This window comes from Geotrypetes seraphini, chromosome 8 (assembly GCF_902459505.1).
Source record: "Geotrypetes seraphini chromosome 8, aGeoSer1.1, whole genome shotgun sequence".
Lineage (NCBI taxonomy): Eukaryota > Metazoa > Chordata > Amphibia > Gymnophiona > Dermophiidae > Geotrypetes > Geotrypetes seraphini.
The window spans coordinates 171349752-171372547 of NC_047091.1; the positions used below are offsets into that span (position 1 = coordinate 171349752).

A 22796-nucleotide genomic window follows, 5' to 3' on the forward strand; every position below is an offset into this window, starting at 1 on the left:
CAGTGACAGCAGGCAGATATTCTCACATGTGGGTGACGTCATCTATGGAGCCCCGACGCGGACAGCTTTTCAAGCAAACTTGATTGAAGTTTCAAGCTTGCTATGCTGCACCACGCATGTTTATGCCTTCTCCCTCCACTAGAGGGCGCATCCCCACCTCGTGGTCCTCAGTTCCATAGCTAGCAAAGAAGCCATCCCCGGGGAGGAGGGCGGGCTATGAGAATATCTGCCTGCTGTCCCTGGATAATACCTGTTATGGTAAGTAACTGTGCTTTATCCCAGGACAAGCAGGCAGCATATTCTCACATGTGGGTGACCTCCAAGCCAACCAAAAAAGGATAGGTGGGAGGATGGCAATTTAAGAAAAAAGGTTACGTAAAACCGACTGGCCAAACCGGCCGTCGCTCCTGGACAAAGTATCCAGACAGTAGTGGGAGGTGAAAGTATGAACCGAAGACCAAGTGGCAGCCTTGCAGATGTCCTCAACAGGTGTAGACCGGAGGAAAGCCACAGAAGCTGCCATAGCCCGGACCTTATGCCCCGTGACTCGACCATGGAGCGTGAGACCAGCCTGAGCATAGCAAAAAGAAATACAAGCAGCCAACCAGTTGGACAAGGTGCGCTTGGAAACAGGACGTCCCAACCGATTAGGGTCGAAGGACAAAAACAATTGAGGAACTCTCCGATGAGACTGAGTGCGTTGAAGATAAAAAGCCAACGCCCTCTTACAGTCAAGCATGTGAAGCGCCACCTCGCCAGGATGAGAGTGGGGCTTTGGAAAAAACACCGGAAGAACAATGGACTGATTGAGGTGGAAATCAGACACAACCTTAGGCAAAAATTTAGGATGGGTGCGGAGAACCACCTTGTCATGATGGAACACAGTAAAAGGTGGGTCCGCAACCAAAGCCTGCAGCTCACTAATCCGCCGAGCGGACGTGAGCGCAAGAAGAAAGATCACCTTCCAAGTGAGGAACTTGAGATGAGATTTGTCCATAGGCTCAAACGGAGGCTTCATCAGTTGAACCAGAACCACGTTAAGATCCCAAACCACAGGAGGAGGTTTAATAGGAGGATGAACGTTCAAAAGACCCCTCATGAAACGAGTAACCAGAGGATGAAGGGAGAGAGACCTACCCTCGAGATGCCGATGGAAAGCAGCAATAGCACTGAGATGCACCCGAATGGAAGTCGTCTTCAGACTGGACTGAGATAAATGAAGCAAATATTCCAGGACCGAAGCCACCGGAACCGAGCTCGGATCCAGACGATGCGAGGAACACCAGGATGAAAATCTGGTCTATTTCTGGGAATAGCAAAGCCGAGTCGAGACCTTGCGCGAAGCTTCCAAAACCTCCCTGACAGACTGAGAAATAGGAACCGTAGTCAGGGGGAAAGGAACCAAGCCGTCAGATGTAAGGACTGAAGATTGGGATGCAACAGCGAACCCCGACTCTGAGACAGCAGAGAGGGAAAAACAGGCAGAAGCAGAGGCTCCCTTGCACTGAGTAGAAGAAGCAGGGAGAACCAGGGTTGACGAGGCCAATGAGGCGCAATGAGAATCATAGTGGCTCCGGTCGATTTGAGATGTACCAACGTTCTCAAGATCAGAGGAAACGGAGGAAACGCATAAAGGAACATCCCGTTCCATTCGAGAAGGAAGGCGTCGGCCTCGAGACGATCCGGGGAGTACATCCGAGAACAATAGAGAGGGAGCTTGCGAGTCTCTGGAGAGGCAAACAAATCCACCTGAAGTGTCCCCCAACGGTCGAAGATGTCGTGCAGAACTCGGGCATTGAGCGACCATTCGTGCGGCTGCAGGAGGCGACTGAGTTTGTCCGCCAGACAGTTCCGCTCTCCCTGAATATAAACCGCCCGAAGGAAGATGTTTTGAGAGACCGCCCACTCCCAGAGGCGAAGGGCCTCTTGGCACAGAGACCAAGAGCCCGTCCCCCCCCCCCTGCTTGTTCACATAGTACATTGCCACCTGGTTGTCTGTCCTTACTAGGACTACCTGATCGTGCAGCAGGTGGCAGAAAGTCCGAGCCGCCAGAAATATGGCGCGAAGCTCCAAGACATTGATGTGATAAAGACGGTCCTCCGCCGACCACAGTCCTTGAGTCCGCAGACCGTCGAGATGCGCCCCCCAAGCGTACTCTGAAGAATCCGTGGTTAGGACCTTGTGATGCGGAGGGGCGAGAAAGAGCAAACCCCTGGAAATATTGGAAGAGATGGTCCACCAACGGAGCGAGCGTTTTAAAGGGGGAGTCACCATCACAGGGGTGGAGACCGGGTCCCGATCCTGACGCCACTGCGAGGCCAAAGTCCACTGAGGAAGCCTCAGATGCAAGCGGGCAAACGGCGTGACATGAACTGTAGATGCCATGTGACCCAGCAGAATCATCAGGCGCTGCGCCGATACCGAGGGCAGCAGCGAGACTTGGCGACTCAGGCGGATCAGGGCCTCCAATCTCGGAGGAGGGAGGAACGAACGGAGGCGAACCGTGTCCAGCACGGCCCCGATGAACTGAAGAGATTGAGAGGGGCACAATTGAGACTTCGAGAAGTTCACCTCGAATGTCGGTCGCTGAGATAACCCCCTCCCTGGACGGAGCTTTGATCAGCCAATCGTCTAGGTAGGGAAAGACCTGCAGGCCCTGGGACCGCCACGACTACCACCATACACTTCGTGAAGACTCGAGGGGATGAAGCTAAGCCAAAGGGGAGGACTCGGTATTGAAGGTGCAACTCCCCCACTTGAAACCGTAGAAACTTGCGGAAGGCGGGATGCACCGGAACATGGGTATAAGCTTCCTTCAGATCTAGGGAGCACATCCAATCCCCTTTGTCCAACAGCGGGTACAGGACCGGTAGAGATAGCATACGGAACTTCTCCCGGACAAGGAACTTGTTGAGCCTCCGGAGGTCCAAAATGGGGTGCAAGTCCCCGATCTTTTTCGGGACCAGAAAATAGTGGGAGTAAAAACCCATCCCCCGCTGGTCGGGGGGCACCCGCTCCACAGCCCGAAGACCCAACAAGGCCCTGGCCTCCAAAAGGAGAAGGGGAAGCTGTGACCTGTTGGAAGGACACTCGCTGGGCGGACTGTCCGGCGTGATTTCCCTGAAGTTGAGGGAGTAACCCTCCGAGACGACTCGGAGAACCCAAGCATCGGAGGTGATGGAAGTCCAGGCAGGATGAAATGCCCTCAACCGACCCCCGATGGGCAACGGGGTCGATGACAGCGCGGCCCCATCCGCTCAAGGCGTCAAAAAGACGGGGGCAGGTTTAGACACCCCTTGCGCCTGAGGCTTCTGTTGCTGAGCCCTGGCCTGCTGAGGGGGTCGCCTGGGCAGGGGTCTAGAGAAGGCCGGCGTGGTCTTCTGTGGATATCGCCGAGGTGGAGGTCGGTAAGGTTTCGGAGCAGATGACTTCGACTTGGGGCGTACGAGGGAGGCGAAGGAGCATCCGTGCTCCGAGAGGCGTTTAGTAGCCGCTTCCAGAGACTCATCAAAGAGCTCCGAACCGACGCAGGGCAAATTTGCCAGGTGCTCCTGCAGATTGGGGTCCATATCCACAATACGCAACCACGCCAGACGACGCATCGCCACCACAAACGCGGAGACCCTAGAGGTCAATTCGAAGGCGTCTTAGGTGGCGTGGAAAAGGAAAAGGCGCAGCTGGGACAGAGAATCCATGAGCTTTCCAAAGTCCCCCCTATGGGATTCAGGCATGACCCCGTGGTAACGGGGCATGGACTTAACAAGATGACGAAGGTACGAGGTGAATGTAAACGCATAATTGAGTACCCTATTCGCCATCATAGAATTTTGGTAGAGGCGCCGTCCGAACTTGTCCAGGGTGCGCCCCTCACGCCCCGGCGGGACTGCCGCGAACACCCGAGAAGGCTGGGATTTCTTAAGAGAAGACTCCACAAGCAAAGACTGGTGGGACAACTGAGCCTTCTCAAAACCCTTACAAGGGACCGTGCGGTACTTGGATTCCATCTTTGAGGGGACAGCTGGCACCGCTTAGGGGGAATCCAAATTCCGCAAGAAAGTCTGCTGCAGAACCTTGTTCAAGGGCAGGCGGGGAGACTCCCGAGGAGGAGAGGGCAAATCCTGCTCCTCCAAAAACTCTTTGGAATACTGTGACCCCGTCAAAAGGTCCAGATCCAAAGCCTTCCTCCCCATATCCACCACAAACCTCGAAAACGAGGAGGGCCGCAGAGGGGAAGGGGAGCGGGAACCCCGTGCCGCCGAAAATGATGGGGATGCCTCGCGCGAGTATCGGGGCTCACAACCCGTGCCAGCCTCCGACCCCCAGGATGCAGCACCGAGGGAACGCGTCGGGGTCGGAGACCTCCGAGGCCCCGAGGAGCCCCTCAGGGAAGTCCCCGGAGTACGGGGCACCGAGATCTTCCGCCGCCGCGGGGAGGAATCCCTCGATCCCTTCCCCGCCGGGGTACGGAACAGCCTCGGATTCGCCAGGCTGAGCTCCGACACTCTAAGAGCCTCGACCTCCCGGGCCAGCGAGGAGCGACCCCGCCGCCGAGGAGACCCACGAGGGCGCTTGGACTTCCGGGACCGTCGCTTCGACCGAGGCCAGCCCGAGGGCGAGGATCCGCGAGAGGTCCCCGATGAGGAGTCGGAGGAAGAAATCCTACGAACCCGGCGCACCTTGTCCCGAGGTCGAACAATACACTCAGGATGGTCCATAGCTGAGACCGAGGCTAAGGCCGGGGCCAAGGCAGGTGTAACCACCGGGGCCGAGGTCGGAGCCGAGGACGGGACCGAGGACGGCTGTAAGTGGGCCAGGGCGCAGGACAGCTCCGAGGAGATAAGCGCTCAGAGCATGTCCTGGAACACAGGAATGGCTATCATAGACGGCATGTCCGGCGCCGGCGGGTGCTCCGCAGAGGGCGACCTCGGCAGTGAGTATTCCCGAGGAGCACCCGACTTCGACGTCTGGGGCGGGGCTGAAGACGACCCACCCGCCCCCGTCGAGGAACCCGAGGACGGCTTCTTCGAGGACCCTGGAACAGAGGAAGGAAGTGGGGACTTACCCGGGGCCGACTTCGATGTCGAGGATGGAGGCTTCGAGGAGGAAGACATCCGAGGCGAGGTCAAGGGTACCGAGGCCGAGGTCAAAGCCGGGGCCGAGGCCAACGTCGAGGCCTTCCCCGCCGCGGGTTCCACTATGAAGAGCTCCGCCATGCGGGCACGCCATCGGTGGAGCGCTCTGGGTTGAAAGGTGGAACACCTAGTGCAGGAGTCCGTCGGGTGATCCGCACCCAGGCAGACAAGGCACCACCGGTGGGGATCGGTGATCGAGAGCAACCGATCGCACCGGGTGCACTTCTTAAAGCCCGACAAAGGCCGGGACATGAACAACAAACAAGGCCGCGAACGAGCGAGGTACCGCGGCCGTGGCAACCGGGAGCCCCCGGTGCCTGGAGGAAGATTATTTTTATTTATTTTTTTTCGACGGATAACAACTACGCGACGAAGGGAAAAACAAAAAACCTCACAGCGACTAAGAAAAACTACTCAGCCGCGGTGACAGAAGGCAAAAAGCACGGAGCAAAAACACAACAGGGCTTCTGGCTCCACGGAAGAAACAGAACTGAGGACCACGAGGTGGGGATGCGCCCTCTAGTGGAGGGAGAAGGCATGCACATGCGTGGTGCAGCATAGCAAGCTTGAAACTTCAATCAAGTTTGCTTGAAAAGCTGTCCGCGTCGGCGCTCCGTAGATGACGTCACCCACATGTGAGAATATGCTGCCTGCTTGTCCTGGGATAATAGGGCTTTAACGCGCAGAATAGCACATGCTAAATTGCCACGCGCGCTAGACCTTAACGCCAGCATTGAGCTGGCATTAGTTCTAGCCACGTAGCGCGGGTTTAGCAGCGCTAAAATGCTGCGTGTGCTAAAAACGCTAACGCAGTTTAGTAAAAGGAACTCTAAGTTGTTTAGTCAGGGTAAGTAATGTCTCATCTCGCTCTTTTTCCTCATTCACGCAGTGTATTCTATAATCTTGCCAGCTTCCCAGAACATCGTTGGGTATACATCCTCTAGGCAGTTATCAAGGAGATAATGTTCTCATTCTTCAGGGAGGCTACCCGATGTGGTCTCAGCTGGCTCTGTGGCGGTAAATTCGTGTTTCTCTGAGCTTGCTCTCATGTACAGTACTCAGTAAGAGAAATGGCAACGCCTCGCATTAAATTATTGATGTAGTGTAGTTTTCTGAACTGCTGTTCCACAGAGGTGATGTCTCTGCAGCATTCAGCTCAATTAATTATGACATACTACCGAATAGACTAGATGCCATCAGGATCAGTGGTAAGGTTTACAATTGGTTCAAGTTCTTCCTCTAGGGAGCAGCAGGAGTTTGGCAAGAGCTTCAGCATCAGGGACACACAAAGGCCGCAGACGGCGAGGAAGTGCAACCCGGAAACTGCTGCCTCCGTTTCACCAGAGATCCTCTGTAGGACAAAACTTCAGAAAACCAGAACACTACATCAATAATTTCAATGCGAGGCTTTGCCATTTCTCTTACTGAGTACTGTACATGACAGCAAGCTCAGAGAAAGGAGAAATTAGGTTCTTACCTGCTAATTTTCTTTCTTTTTATTCCTCCAGACAAGCATAGAACTGATGGGCTTATGCTCGTCTGCCAGCAGGTGGAGACTGAAACATAATGACTTTTGGTAGTAGTACAAATGGACTGTGCAGTCCCATCTACAATCAGTCTGACGAATAGCCAAGCTGACTAACTAGGCTGAAAAGATTCCAACTCCACTCTCACATGGAGAAGACAACAGAAATGCCTGAATCGGACATGTGAACACTTGGATACTGATTAGAACTAACAACCTTCAAAAACGTCCCCACGGTTCGCCAGCTAAACCAGACAAACCAAATGCCGCTGCTCTTATTATACTCCTCAACCACCAAAACCAAAACAATACCGCAGAAAAAAAAACGTACGCTTCACAAAAAAACACCGAAATATACAACAGGGCGTGTTCTGTGCTGGTCTAAAGGAACTAAAAGTAAGAAAATGAGCAGGTAAGAACCTAATTTTGCCTTCTTTAGCGTCCCTCCAGACCGGCACAGAACAGATGGGACGTACCAAAGCAGTACCCATCGTGGGTGGGACCCCCAAAGGACAGCCACAAGAGCATGCTCACTGAACACTGCGTCCCAACGTGCCTGAACGTCCGCACGGCAGTGGCAAATAAAGATAACATTTTCCCATAATAAGATATTTGTTAAGCGGGGATGTGGGTGGGTATTATTTTATTTATCTCATAATATGTATGAATTAATTAATATTTTTGATGTATTAGGTTAGATTTTCTGAAACAGGTAGGGAGGGAGTGGGGGGTTTTCTATTTTAATTATAATTGTTATACATATTAAATGTTTTACATAATATTTAAATTATTATAAAATATGAATATGAGAATGATATGTTGTACTTAAAGTGTTACATGAAGGAAAATCAAGTGTGTATTTATAAGATCATATGGATTTTTCTGATACACTTGTTGTAATATGCAAAACTGAATAAAGAAATTAAAAAAAAAAAAAAGAAATGGAGAGAAGACCAAAGTGCAGCTTTACAGACATCTACCGGAGGCACAAGAGAACTCTTAGCCCAAGAGGCTGCCTGACCCCCAGTGGAATGAACTTTGTATGGGCAATTATAGGTGAAACTAGATAGAATTGCTAATCAGTGTGATGGGGGTGCTTGTTTTTGAGTGCAACTTAATTCAAAATGCGGCTTGATAGTTGACAAGTAAGCACACATTTCATCATCCACCATTTGCAATTGTTCTCTTATTTGATTTAATTTCTGTCAGAACTGAAAATCCAAGTTCACAAAGATAAGAAATCCAAGCTTTGATTACTTTGTTGCTTAAGTTAAGATAACTACTGCATAATTTCCCTGTAAATGTTTAGTTAAGTTACACGATGTTGAATATGTTTTTTGGGATCCCATTCAACTACAACAATTTCTAGTTGCCCATGAGCAGAAATAAGTATTATTCTTTTTGTATGTTTCATTGCTAAGATTTTGAGGAGGACTGTATCCCTAAAACAGTAAGGAATGATACAAGGTTCGCGAAGGTGAACTGAGAATCTTTCCTTTATCTTTTCTTTTACTTTTTCTTGTTGAATTAGTACCCTGCCCTCCTTTTTAGTGTGCTTAAAAAGGATTTATGCATGATGTAATTATGTACTTTGATTGTAGATTCTCTTTTTTTCCTTTCTATTATTGGATAATGTATTATTCAAATTATAATAAAAAAAACTTATTGAACATAAAAAAATAGATAACTACTGCATAAAAAATAAAAATAAAATTACTTGCCGTTAGTTTTCAAGGACTAATCGCGTCAATGAATGAAGCTTGTCTGGGCGGTTGTATTGCGTTACTGGGCTATTCTTGTAGAGCCCTCTGGATATTAGTGTCTTAGCCCCTTTGCAAATCTGACACGAGCACTCCTTAAGTCAGTGCTTCTCAATCCAATCCTCAGGGCATACCCAGACAGTCGGGAAACCTGGGACACATCCAGACAGTCTTTCAGGATATCTACAATAAATATCCATGAGATTGATTTGCATATAATGAAGGCTGTGCAATGCATAACTATAAAATATATCCTCATGGTGGATATACTGAAAAAGGGTGACCTGTCAAATGCACACACAATAGTGTGCCGACATATGCGCCCCGACAATTACGCGCAAGAGAAATGTGCGCACTGAATGGGAGGTGACCCGACGATGGATACTATTTTGGGTTTTTTTGAGGGGAGAGGAAATCCCCCCACTACACTTAAAAGATTCACTTCATATCTAGGTTTACATCATGATTATGGGAACCCTTTACATAACTGGATATTTGGAAGGCCCTGATTTGCTCACACTCCTCAGGCCCGCCCCTTGGGAGGGGCTTGAGGTGCCTCAAGTCCCTCCCAAGGGACGGGGCCTGAGGAGTGTGAGCAAATCAGGGCCTTCCAGATTTGCACTTATGGCAGATTCAGTCACAGGGTGCAATTGACGGCCCGCAATTGTTGTGCGCGCACTTGTCTGTGCGTGCAATTGTCAGGGCACATGTGTTGGAGCACAATTGTTCTCTGTGGATTTGTGGGTGTGCCGAAAATAGACTTGGCTGGGTACGTCCCAAGGTTTGGTTTCAGATTCCCAACTTTCTTAGAGAAGCTGCAACTATACATTTTGGTGGAATACAATATGTCATATATTCAAAATGGAAAGAGCAATAGCAATACAAAGAGGGACATATACTAAATTTATAAAAATATGGGGGCCATTGACAAAATATTGCAATGAATAAATAGTAGGATTTCTCTTCTTCTTTTCAATATCTTCTTTGTGACACACATGAAGGGGAGGGTAGTGAAAATAATATTTACATAATATGATATAATATGATATACAATATGTAATGTATGATTGGAAAGTACTAGAAGGGTGGGGGGAGGGAGAGGGGATAAAAATATATTTAAAAAATGATGTATTAGATATAAAAGTGATATTGAGTATTCATCAATTGTATTTTAATATTTTGTACACTTTATGTAAAATTTGAAAACGAATAAAAATTATAAATCATAGAGAAGCTGCAAGCTTAGAAGATGAATCTCTTAAACATTAGCCCTTCCTTTTTAATTTTCTAACATGATACTTGTAATTGATTTCAACAGTGCTAAGAGAGTAGGAACTCAGTTTCCAGTGACACTGAAGAAGTGTTGCATCTGAATATAGAGCTGAAGAGAAATCAAGTTCTCAGTCTCAGTCCTCTTGGGAACTCATTTTCCCATCCCATCTCCGCGAGTTCTTTTCCTGTCCCTGTGCCTTCCTGCAAGCTTCTTCCTCATCTGTACAAGCCTCAAACATTTTAAAATCATAAATGTTTGAGGCTGGTACAGTTAAGGTAGAACTTACAGGAATAGGGCAGGGACATCGACAAAACTTGTGGGGACGGGACAGGGAAATTGAGTCTCTGTGTCATTCTCTAGTCTCAAAGTTCTGCCTTGAAATGTGTAAACAGTGGACAGACTTTTAAATTTGTGCCACAGTTCAGTATTCATACAATCTGAAGAGTCCATTCTTAATCCCTACTCATTGCATACCTGCATTGTTAATTAGAATATCTAGTCGTTGCTCTGCCTGGTGAAATGTTTGACAAAAATCCCGGATGCTCTGCAGATTGGCCATGTTCAGTTTCATAAAGCGGACGTCCAGGCTGAGGCTCTCCCTCTGGATCTGCCGGACCGCCTCCTCCCCTACCCTCTCGTCATGGGAGGTGATGATCACACGTGCACCTCGCTTTGCCAATGCTACAGCAACCACCCTACCGATTCCCGAGTTACCACCTTACACATTGAAAAGGAGGACAGACAAAACAGAGAGAGTTGTTAAGCAGCCCTTCTGATCTCGTCTCTACATAAAAGAACCAAACATTTCTCACAGCAAACAAGGGAACGTGTTTTATGAATGCATTCGCAATAGGTTCATGTCAGCAGTTTTCAGAAATGCTGCCTCTATAACAGGGGTTCATAACTCGGTCCTCTGGACACACCCAGCCAATCGAGTTTTCAGGATACCAAAAATGAACATGTATGAGATATAGAGGCAGGGCCTGTAAATGTATCTCGTGCATATTCATTCTGGGTATCCTGAAAACCTGACTGGCTTGCTGTGTCCCGAGGACTGGGATTGAGAACTTCTGCTCTACATGCATTACACAAACATGGGGTAAACTCCTACAGGCACAGAGGCTAGGACTGGTTCAGGAGTACCCAGATACTTCAAATTTAATTACTATTTTTCTAAACTAGCAATAACAGTCTGTCGTGTTTACATTGCAGATTGGGGCAAGTTCTGTGGCAGGCTACACTAACCTGTGCTGTCTGGAAGTCGTGAAGGGTGAAAAATTCAGCCCAAACTCATGCTTTCTGCTGATACTTTCTCCTTATATTTCAAGAAATTTGCTAATGGGGCAAAGGTATTAAGACACCAGTTAGCTCCTCTTATCCCAGATACTTCAGTGCAGCATAAAAATCAGAGCAACAGTGTTAACAGAAAAGTGTTGAAGGGACCTGGGTATACACTTCTCCCTCCGTATTCGCTGGGATAGGGGATTAACAGAACCGTAAATACAGAAAAACCGTTAATAACTTTTTCTTATGTTATTCGCTGTTTTCTATTAAAAACCATTGTGAATATGGTGAAACCACGAATAACATGGTGAGAGACCTGGCCTGTTCCTGAAGGAGAGGCAAAGCACGGTGAAGAAAGTCCTGGGAATCAGTAATTTTCTCTGTAAACGCTTGGAATCAGCTATTTCTCTATGCAAGCTGATGTAATTTTAGGGGGAGGAGCCAGCAAGCTAAAAACTGCGAATAATCAAAACCGCGATTGGTGAAACCGCGAATACGGAGGGAGAAGTGTAAATGTGTTTCTGGGTTTGGCACCAAGAAGGAGGGGTGTTCCCTCTATCTTCTCGATAGACCCTAATCCATCCAAACTCAGCATCAGTGAGAAGAATAGGTGAAGAATGGCACTGAAGGCACATTTTTACTCACAATGTTCTACATCTTTCTCTGGGACAGAAAAGAGATTCCTCTCTTGTATACATCCAAGTTTTTTAATTTATTTATTTTTAATATCTCAGAGACGGTGACGGGACTAAATCGCGCGAGACAACGGTGCGCAGACAACGGAGTGCAAGGTTGACGGCGCGCCGAAGTAAAGCACTATTTTAAAGGGCACCGACGGGGGGTGTGTGGGGGGGAACCCCCCCACTTTACTTAACAGACATCGCACTGGCGTTAGGGGGGGTTGTAACCCCCCACATTATACTAAAAAACAGGAAAAAAGTTTGGTTTCAAGTATAATGAGGGGGGGTTACAACCCCCCAAACCCCCCACAATGCCAGCGCGATGTCTGTTAAGTAAAATAGGGGGGTTCCCCACCAACACCCCCCGTCGGAACCCTTTAAAATAGTGCTTTTCTTCGGTGCGCCGTCAACCTTTCGCTCAGTTGTCGGCGCGCCGTTGTCTCGCGCGATTTTGTCCATGAACCGTGTACATTAGAAGTATTGCAGAGTGAGAGAGAGGAGATGGAAGAGGAGAGTGCATTACATTACATTAGAGACTTCTATTCCGCCAATACCTCGCAGTTCTAGGCGGATTACAAACGAAGATAACAGGACATTTCTAGGAAAATTACAAATTAGGTTGCTGTTTACATGGTTGAGACTTTGATGGGAAATTTACAAGAGAGGGGATAGTCATGGAGGGTTCATAGACAAAAGCGTGCGACGACAAAGGCGCGACGACAACCCAGCGCAGACAACTGAGAGCAAGGCGGAAGCGCGCCGAAGAAAAACAGTATTTTAAGGGGCTCCCACGGGGGGGGTGTTGGTGGGGAACCTCCCCCCCCACTTTACTTAAAAGAGATCGCGCTAGCGTTGTGGGGGGTTTGGGGGGATTGTAACCCCCCTCATTTACTGGAAACTTAACTTTTTCCCTCTTTTTTTAGGGAAAAGGTGAAGTTTTCACTATAATATGGAGGATTACAACCCCCCAAACCCTCCCAATGCCGGCGCGATCTCTGTTAAATAAAGTGGGGTTCCCCCCCACACCCCCCGTCGGAGCCCTTTAAAATAGTGCTTTTCTTCGGCGCGCCGTTAACCTTGCGCTCCGTTGTCGGCGCGCCGTTGTCTCACGCGATTTAGTCTATGAACCCTCGGAGACTGAGCCAGGCCTGGCATGGAGATATTTAAAGGGTCTGAGAACAGTGCTATTTCCTCCAAGTTAATGGAGAAGCAGTGCTCCGCTATGGTGCTAGACTGCAGTGGTTCTCAACCCTGTCCTGGGGATCTCCCCAGCCAGTCAGGATTTCAAGATCTCCCTAATGAATATGCATGAGAGAGATTTGCATATAATGGAAGTGACAGGTATGCAAATCTTTCTCATGCATATTCATTAGGGAGATTGAAAACCCGACTGGTTGGGGGGGGGGTCCCCAGGATAGGGTTGAGAACCTCTGTGCTAGAGCTTTCTGAGGAAACTACATCTTGCATAAAAACAGCACTTTCTCGGAAGGTCTGCATGAAGACCTCTATGGATGGGATGAATAGATAAAAACCTTCAGTGGAGGACTAGGCTACTGGTTAAAGCACTGGGCTGAATACCAGCTTCATGGTTTGAAAATCCTACTGCTGCTCCATGTGATCTTGGGCAAATCATTTAACCCTTCACTGTGTCAGTGAAGGGTTAGATTATAAGCCCTCCTGGGACAGGTAGTACTTGAATGTAACACACCTGGACCAACTGATCAATTAGAGGAGATTTGCTATCCTTTTATGGAGAAGGTATCATAGGAACTCTTCCCTGCTAAGTCTCTATGTTGAAAATTTGGAAAGATAGAGGGAAGCACCTTTTTTGTTTCTGTACGTAACTTGAGAAAGACAAGAACTTTTAATGTCTTTTATACAACAAGCTGCATTCATTTTCCATTATTTTGTATTTCACCGATTGTCCAGTTTTTTCTCTTTTGTGGAAACCGCCTAGAATTCTTTTGATTAAGGCAGTATAGAAAAATAAAGTTATGTTATGTAAGAATTAAATCTAAATCCAATTTGAGTTCTGAATCAAAAAGACCTCCAGTTCCGAATCCCATGCGCCCTGAACATATCACCAACCCTGGGAAGAGTTCCTGTGAGATGCATGCAAGCCTTGAAATCCCATTGTAAGGCAAAATTCTTTAAGGGGTGAGCTTTTCATGTGCAATTTGACATTCTCTCACCTGTGATGAGCACAGTTTTCCCATCCAGCCTTTTAACATCCAGGCAAATCCTCCTCTCCTTCAGACGCCGGAGAATAAGTGCACACAACAGGGCCAGCATCACAGCTCCCAGAACATACATCCTTCTCACCTGCACAAAGAACATAAGACAGCTCACAACACGCGCCGGTAGCACAGGCCCACCCAGTCTGGAAGCTAATGAGGCCCCTTAAAACAACTCAGCATCAGCTACCTCGCTCCTCCTTCTCCGCCACCCTCTGGTCTGGATCCACCATCTTACCCTCCTTTTTTGTGGTCTGGCAACCCCTCCACTCTGAATCAGAGCTGTTGACGGCAGCAGCGATTCATATCCACTGTCTGCGCTGGCCTCGCAGGCTTCCCGATATGCCCTCACTGCAGTCACTTCCTCTGATGGGATGCAGCTTAGGGAAGCCTGCAGGACTGGCGCAGGGAGCAGAAAAAAATTGCCATCGGCGATGGCTCGGAGATAGAGAAATATAGGATGGCGGGGAGATGCAAGATTCAGAGGCAGAAGAGAAGAAGACAGATACAGGATAAAGGGAGGGAGGTGGAGTTTTGGAAGGGCCCAACCAGGGTTCTCCAACCTAGTGGCTGAGAAAATAAAGGCGAAAGAGTTGGCGTTCATGAAATATAAAAAAAACCAAGAAGAGGAGAGCAGAAAGGACTACAGGGTGAAACTGAAAGAAGCCAAGAGAGAGATACGTTTGGCGAAGGCACAGGCGGAAGAACAAATGGCTAAAAATGTAAAACAGGGAGATAAAAATTTTTTCTGATATATTAGTGAAAGGAGGAAGATAAAAAATGGAATTGCTAGGCTAAAAGATGCTGGGAACAAATATGTGGAGAGTGATGAGGAGAAAGCAAATGTGCTAAACAAATACTTCTGTTCTGTGTTCACAGAAGAAAATCCTGGAGAAGGACCGAGATTGTCTGGCAAAGTTACACGAGAAAATGGAGTAGATTCTGCGCCGTTCACGGAGGAGGGTGTTTATGAGCAACTTGAAAAACTGAAGGTGGACAAAGCGATGGGACCAGACGGGATCCATCCCAGGATACTAAGGGAGCTCAGAGAGGTTCTGGCGAGTCCTATTAAAGACTTGTTCAACAAATCTCTGGAGACGGGAGTGATTCCTGGGGATTGGAGGAGAGCGGATGTGGTCCCTATTCATAAAAGTGGTCACAGGGATGAAGCAGGAAACTACAGGCCGGTGAGCCTCACTTCAGTTGTTGTAAAAATAATGGAAGTGTTGCTGAAAGAAAGGATAGTGTATTTCCTTGAATCTAATGGGTTACAGGATCCGAGGCAACATGGCTTTACAAAAGGTAAATCATGCCAAACGAACCTGACTGAATTTTTTGATTGGGTAACTAGAGAGCTGGATCGAGGACATATGCTAGATGTAATTTACTTGGATTTCAGCAAAGCCTTTGATACAGTTCCTCATAGGAGGCTGTTGAACAAACTTGAAGGGCTGAAGTTAGGACCCAAAGTGGTGAACTGGGTCAGAAACTGGCTGTCGGACAGACGCCAGAGGGTGGTGGTTAATGGAAGTCGCTCGAAGGAAGGAAAGGTGACTAGTGGAGTCCCTCAGGGTTCGGTGCTGGGGCCAATCCTGTTCAATATGTATGTAAGTGACATTGCTGAAAGGTTAGAAGGAAAAGTGTGCCTTTTTGCAGATGATACCAAGATTTGTAACAGAGTAGACACCGAAGAGGGAGTGGAGAATATGAAAAAGGATCTGCAAAAGTTAGAGGAATGGTCTAATGCCTGGCAACTAAAATTCAATGCAAAGAAATGCAGAGTAATGCATTTGGGGATTAATAATAGGAAGGAACCATATATGCTGGGAGGAGAGAAGCTGATATGCACGGACGGGGAGAGGGACCTTGGGGTGATAGTGTCCGAAGATCTAAAGGCGAAAAAACAGTGTGTCAAGGCAGTGGCTGCTGCCAGAAGGATTCTGGGCTGTATAAAGAGAGGCGTAGTCAGTAGAAGGAAGAAGGTGTTGATGCCCCTGTACAGGTCATTGGTGAGGCCCCACTTGGAGTATTGTGTTCAGTTTTGGAGACCGTATCTGGCAAAAGACGTAAGAAGACTTGAGGCAGTCCAGAGGAGGGCGACGAAAATGATAGGAGGCTTGCGCCAGAAGACGTATGAGGAGAGACTGGAAGCCCTGAATATGTATACCCTAGCGGAAAGGGGAGACAGGGGAGATATGATTCAGACGTTCAAATACTTAAAGGGTATTAACGTAGAACAAAATCTTTTCCAGAGAAAGGAAAATGGTAAAACCAGAGGACATAATTTGAGGTTGAGGGGTGGTAGATTCAGGGGCAATGTTAGGAAATTCTACTTTACGGAGAGGGTGGTGGATGCCTGGAATGCGCTCCCGAGAGAGGTGGTGGAGAGTAAAACTGTGACTGAGTTCAAAGAAGCGTGGGATGAACACAGAAGATTTAGAATCAGAAAATAATATTAAATATTGAACTAAGGCCAGTTACTGGGCAGACTTGCACGGTCTGTGTATGGCCGTTTGGTGGAGGATGGGCAGGGGAGGGCTTCAATGGCTGGGGAGGGCTTCAATGGCTGGGAGGGTGTAGATGAGCAGAGATTTCAGCAGTTGGAACCCAAGCATAGTACCGGGTAAAGCTTTGGATTCTTGCCCAGAAATAGCTAAGAAGAAAAAAAAATAAAATAAATTTAAATTGAATCAGGTTGGGCAGACTGGATGGACCATTCGGGTCTTTATCTGCCGTCATCTACTATGTTACTCTAGATCAGCCCAAAAGTCACTCCACTCACCTACAGTTAGTACGTAGATAAACTGAAGGCTACCCAGGGAGGGACCAGGAGAGCAACTCTGCAATGGGAAAGGAAATACCATGTTCTTCCAAACAAATCTTTACAGAAACAGGTCTGAAAATACAGAACAGAGACTCTGATTAAGATCAGATACTAATAGGTGCTTTTGATGTTTCAAGCATGGACAATACAGGCTATCGACTGGCTAGGAGCCAACTTTTCAAAATTATTGGGGGTGCTAAACTCAAAACAAATTGCCCCTCACTGGACACAGTGAAGGAGTATCCTCAATATTAGGGGTGTTCACTCACAAAGCTGGCTCCTATGTTGACCGATAATAATTCATGTACGAAAAAACAGTGGATCATTCAGTGCACCATCTTCCCCCTCCCTCTGCCCTTCTCCTTTCTTCTCCATCTTTCTTCCTACAGAGGTCAGGCATCTTCTTCCCCCCACCCCACGTCGAGATCTGGGTCTTTTTTCCCAGCCCTGCAGTCCTGTACTCTTTGGGCTTCAGACAGTGTGAAAGAGGTAAACACACTGCCTTTGCTGGCCCTAGAAGCTTTCCCTCTGTTACTGTTTCCTACTGCAGGGACAGGAAGTTATAGCAGATGGAAAGCTTCCGGGGGTCGCTGAAGGCAGCATGCTTACTTCATTCACGCTGCCCATGGCCCAGAGTGCAGGACTACAGTGCTGGAAAAAAAAGAGCTAGATCCCTTTGGGGGAGGGGATGACATTCTTCACAGGTTCTGTGGGCCGCCATTGGCTCATGGGCCTTGCAGTGAAGAGCACTGTACTAGACAGACATCTGGATGGCTATGTGCCCCAATTATGTACATTTCTTCAAATACACATTACAGTGGTGCCTCGCATAACGAACGCACAGCGAACGCTGCACACAACGAACTTCATGTCTTGATTCATACAACGAACTTCGTTTCACACAACGAAGTCGCCCGAGCTGCCGATGTATTGCATCCTTCCGCGCAGGCACTGCAGGCAGTCGTTAGTCACTGCGCTTAACTGCCCTCTCTCACAGCCCTTCGCCTGGCTCCCTGTGCAGTGGCGGACCGTCGGCTCGCCTCCTTTTATGGAGGGGCCCGGCGCCTACTGCTGATGCGTTGGGGGGGGCGGAGCTACTCTCGCCGCTTCCCCGATGCTAGAAAAAAAAAAAAAAGAAAAGTTAAGTCCCAGTTTTTGCCGCTGAGACTCTGCCCTCTCTCACTGTATACAGTCGTCCTTTTAAGATAAACTCAATATTTTTTATATATCATGGCTTCTAAAAAAAGCAGGAAGGTGATTTCTGTTGAAATGAAACGGGAAATAATTAGAAGGAGTGAATGTGGGGTAAAACAGTGTGACCTCGTCAAAGAGTTTGGCCTCAGCAAGACCACCATTTTCACAAATTTATCTTTTTTTTATGTCATCTTAGCATATTTTATGCTGCAGAACGAATAATTTTTTTTAACATGTATTGTTATGGGAAAACGCGTTTCACATAACGAACTTTTCGCATAACAAACTTGCTCCTGGAACGAATTAAGTTCGTTGTGTGAGGCACCACTGTATATATGTTTGTTGTACACCAGGAGCTCATTTGCTGGTGAGAGGAGCTTCTGCACTGGTTGTAAAGATTAAACGTCACCTGAAACTTTGTCTTCCCCTAATTTTTCTTCATGTGTCGGAAAACAGATCAGTCCAGGAATGTTTTATGTAAGGGTAGCAAAAAGAAAGACAAAGGTTTTTCATATAGCAAAGTCCAACTGTGGCCAGCAGAGAACTAACTTGCCTAGAAAACAACCACAGTGGCAGGCTAAGAATGACTATGATAAATGCTCTAATTTAGCACTTTTAACCTTGGAAATGGTACTATCATTTCCATGAATCATTTAATTCCAATTGGTATGCAAGTTCATACAACAGAACAGTGGCATTTCCAGCTTTACTCTTATAGTTCTATAAACACTCCACTTATGGATTCGATTAGACCAATATATAAACAACAACAAAAAATGTATGCAAAATGTATGTAATAAGAGGAAAAAAAGACCTCAGCAGGAGGGTTAGACTGTGCCAATTAACGTTCTTCTGCAGTGCTGTAAACCATAACCTCCAAATACTTTTCCAATAAAAAGTGCTTTTCCTTCTGGTTTTCTATATTTTTTAATTCTGTTTTTTTTGCAGTACAACTGTGATTCAATAATATGGCTTATATAAAACACCTTCACATGGATTGTGCAGAAAATAGGCAAAGCTACAAGAGTCGGATAAGGCTCCACTGGGAGGAAAAGCCTCTGACAAAGCCCTCCCACCGCCACAATTATGGCATAAGGTGTTCAGGCGGGGAACCTCATCGGCAGGCATCGTGCCCCGTTTTGAAAGCTCACAATCAGAAGTAACACCCTGAGGCAGTATGATGTGAAACGCTGGCCACCATTGGTGTTCTGACTGAGCTTTACAACTGACTATACTGATTAAGATAAGTGTTGAGTTACTTCATACTGTAAATTGTGACCACTTGCTATTTATTTATTTGAACAACATAGAGCCTTTTTAAGCTCCACGGGAGGTTTTTCTGCCGATGAGGTTCCCCGCCTGAACACCTTATGCCACAATTGTGGCGGTGGGAGGGCTGTGTCCGAGGCTTTTCCTCCCAGTGGAGCCTTATCCGACTCCTGTTGTAGCTTTGCCTATTATCTACACAATCCATGTGAAGGTGTTTTAGAAGTCGCAAGATTGTGGCGGTATAGAAAAAATAAAGTTATTATTATTATTATATAAATTATTGGATTTTTCACTGTTTCTTTAATTAAGATTAATTTTTACGCCTTGGGATGGGGTAAAACACAGACCTCATGGATCTAAAACTGCACGTCCTTAAAAATCTTCCGTCGTTTATTGGCAGGTCCGTCTTTTAGCTTATTCCACAGCTTTCCCCGCATGCTCAGCTCTGCCCCCCCCCCCTCCTCTCTGCCTTCCCTAATGGCTAAGGAGGGAGGAGGCGCACAGTGGCTTTGGCTAATTAGCCCGATTGTCCCTTCCTCCAGATCTCTCCTCCTTGCAGATTCTGAGAGCCCCCGCGATATGACACTGGATGGCAAATACCGTGTTTCCCTGAAAATAAGGCCTACCCAGAAAATAAGCCTTAGCATTATTTTCGAGGTAGGTCTTAATATAAGCCCTACCCCCCAAAATAAGCCCTAGTCGTAGGCAGCCGGTTGTGTGTGTGTGTGTGTGTGTGTATGTTAGGGGGGGGTTAAATGTGTGCAAAGGTCTTCAGTGCACCTGACCTCCCGGATCCTTAAAAATGCGAGGTCCATGCCACTGTCAGTCTCAGCAAAGGGAGGTTAAAGCATTAGGATCCATCAGCGCCAAAGTGTCATAGAGGTCTGTCAGAGCCCGAACCCAGGCCGAGACGAAAAGTGGCCCGGACCTGGGATTTTTAAGGAGGTGGTGGAGAGGAAAACGGTGACGGAGTTCAAAAAAAGCGTGGGACGAACACAGAGGATCTAGAATCAGAAAATAATAGTAAATATTAAAGACTAAGGCCAGTACTGGGCAGACTTGCACGGTCTGTGTCTGTATATTGAAGGATTCCTAAAACTCAGAACCTACAGCGTAAAATCAAACAAAGAAAAGTCAGAATCCTGGTCAAACCCCTGCGGCGTACCACAAGGATCTCCACTATCCCCCACCCTCTTCAATCTCTACACTGCTTCTCTAGGAACGCATCTGGACAATATGGGCATAACCACCTATAGTTATGCTGATGACATCACCATCCTCATCCCATACGATCACTCTAAACCTACCATGACAGACAAACTTCACCAAACACTTGAAACAGTCACAACCTGGATGAAAAATCACAAACTTAAACTCAACCAAGACAAAACCAAATTCATCCTTCTCGAAAATGACAAGATCCAAACCACAACCAACTTAGACATAAACACAATCAAATATCCCATCCAAACCACCATAAAACTACTTGGCATGACCATAGACAGATGCTGCACTATGCAACCGCAAATAAATAAAACAATTCAGAAATCATTCGCAATCATGAGAAATCTGAGACAAGTCCGAAAATTCTTTGAAAGAACACAATTCCAACTTATAGTACAATCCCTAATACTCGGGATATTGGACTACTGCAACATCCTCTTCCTTCCTTGCCCTGCAACTACGATTAGACAACTCCAAACAATCCAAAATACAGCTTTGAGACTCATCTACTCATTGAAAAAACATGACCACATCACTGAAGCCTTCATCAACTCACATTGGCTTCCAATCCAAGAAAGAATCCAATTCAAATTCTACTGCATACTATTCAAAACACTACACGGAGACAGTCCATCATACTTGAACAATCGCCTCATACAAGCACCCACTACAAGACAAAGAAAAACGCACGCCCCATTCATACCCCCCCCAATCAAGGAAGTAAAAAGAACAAAACTACACGACGGCCTCCTAGCCACCCAAGCCGCAAGGCTGGACAACCAGATCTCCAACCTCTTGATGACCACCCCAGACTATAGGACGTTCAGAAAAGAAATAAAAACCACACTTTTCAAGAAATTCCTGAAGCAGCAATAACATCACGACCGCTTAGTAACTCTAAAACTGACACTTGATCTACCCACTACTGCACTAATAATAACAAAAGAACTCCCACTATGACCACCTATTAACTCTTTTACAAACCACCTCACCCTCAACAACCTGCTAAATGTTTATAAGATCTACAACTTACCTCTCTAGCTAATCATTGTAACTCTGTTTTTTTTAAACTAACCTTTTGTAATCCGCCTTGAACCGCAAGGTAATGGCGGAATAGAAATCCCTAATGTAATGTAATGTAATGTATATGGTCGTTTGGTGGAGGATGGGCTGGGGAAGGCTTCAATGGCAGGGAGGGTGTAGATCAGGGGTCTCCAAAGTCCCTCCTTGAGGGCCGAATCCAGTCAGGTTTTCGGGATTTCCCCAATGAATATGCATCATGCATATTCATTGGGGAAATCCCAAAAACCTGACTGATTCGGCTCTCGAGGAGGGACTTTGGAGACCCCCTGGTGTAGATGGACTGGAGCAGGGATCTCAAAGTCCCTCCTTGAGGGCCGCAATCCAGTCGGGTTTTCAGGATTTCCCCAACGAATATGCATTGAAAGCAGTGCGTGCACATAGATCTCGTGCATATTCATTGGGGAAATCCTGAAAACCTGACTGGAATATGGCTCTCAAGGAGGGACTTTGAGACCCCTGGACTGGAGTGAGCTTTGACGGAGACTTCAGGAGTTGGAACCTAAAAACAGTACCGGGCAGAGCTTTGGATTCTTGCCCAGAAATAGCTAAGAAAACAAACAACGAATTTTTAGATTGAATCAGGTTGGGCAGACTGGATGGACCATTCGGGTCTTTATCTGCCGTCATCTACTATGTTGCTCTATGCCAGGGGTGTCCAATATCGGTCCTCGAGGGCCGCAGTCCAGTCGGATTTTAGGATTTCCCCAATGAATATACATGAGGTCTATTTGCATGCACTGCTTTCATTGTATGCTAATAGATCTCATGCATATTCATTGGGGAAATCCTGAAAACCCGACTGGATTGCGGCCCTCGAGGACCGACATTGGACACCCCTGCTCTATGCAGTTCGGATCCGTCAGGTCCGTGTTTTACCTCTTCCCCCGTCGCTTTTTTTTCTTTTCATCAGCTTCCCCCCATGTTTCACCGGTGCAAGTCCCCATCCCCCAACCCAAGCCTTACCCGGTGGTGACGCTGGCGAGTCCTCCTCTACTCCCGCCTCCGGGGCTCCAGTGGCAAAATCTATTTTTTTTTATTTTTGGGGGGGGGGGTTTCAATTGTTTTGAACTTCTGCCAATTTTCGGTTTCGGTTGAAACTCCCTCCCTCAGGACGGCGGTTGACGTATATCCCCTCCCTCCACCGCTTCCTCCTTCTCGGAACGCGAGCTCAGCTCTGCCCTCCCTTAGAACCCACCTATGGGCAAACCCCATTGGCCGGTGAAAGCGCTCGTCACCGTCTTCCCGTCCTATCTTGCGGCGCGCAACGCCGGGGCCGCTGAGAAAGGGAGGGCGGGGGCCGAGCAGCACGCCTG

General features: G+C 47.4%; 1 protein-coding gene across 1 annotated transcript in view; it reads right to left on the reverse strand.

Annotated features, from left to right (window-relative positions):
- Positions 1-22630, reverse strand: part of LOC117364462 (retinol dehydrogenase 14-like) — a 57704-nt gene extending 35074 nt beyond the window's left edge. Inside the window, exons 1-4 of the mRNA XM_033953661.1 lie at positions 22447-22630; positions 16672-16785; positions 13848-13977; positions 10166-10408 (exon numbers count right to left, since the gene is read on the reverse strand). Coding sequence (XP_033809552.1) covers positions 10166-10408; positions 13848-13968 — 364 coding nt within the window. The 5' untranslated portion in view covers positions 13969-13977; positions 16672-16785; positions 22447-22630. The remainder of the gene's footprint in view (positions 1-10165; positions 10409-13847; positions 13978-16671; positions 16786-22446) is intronic.
- Positions 22631-22796: the final 166 nt, after the last annotated feature.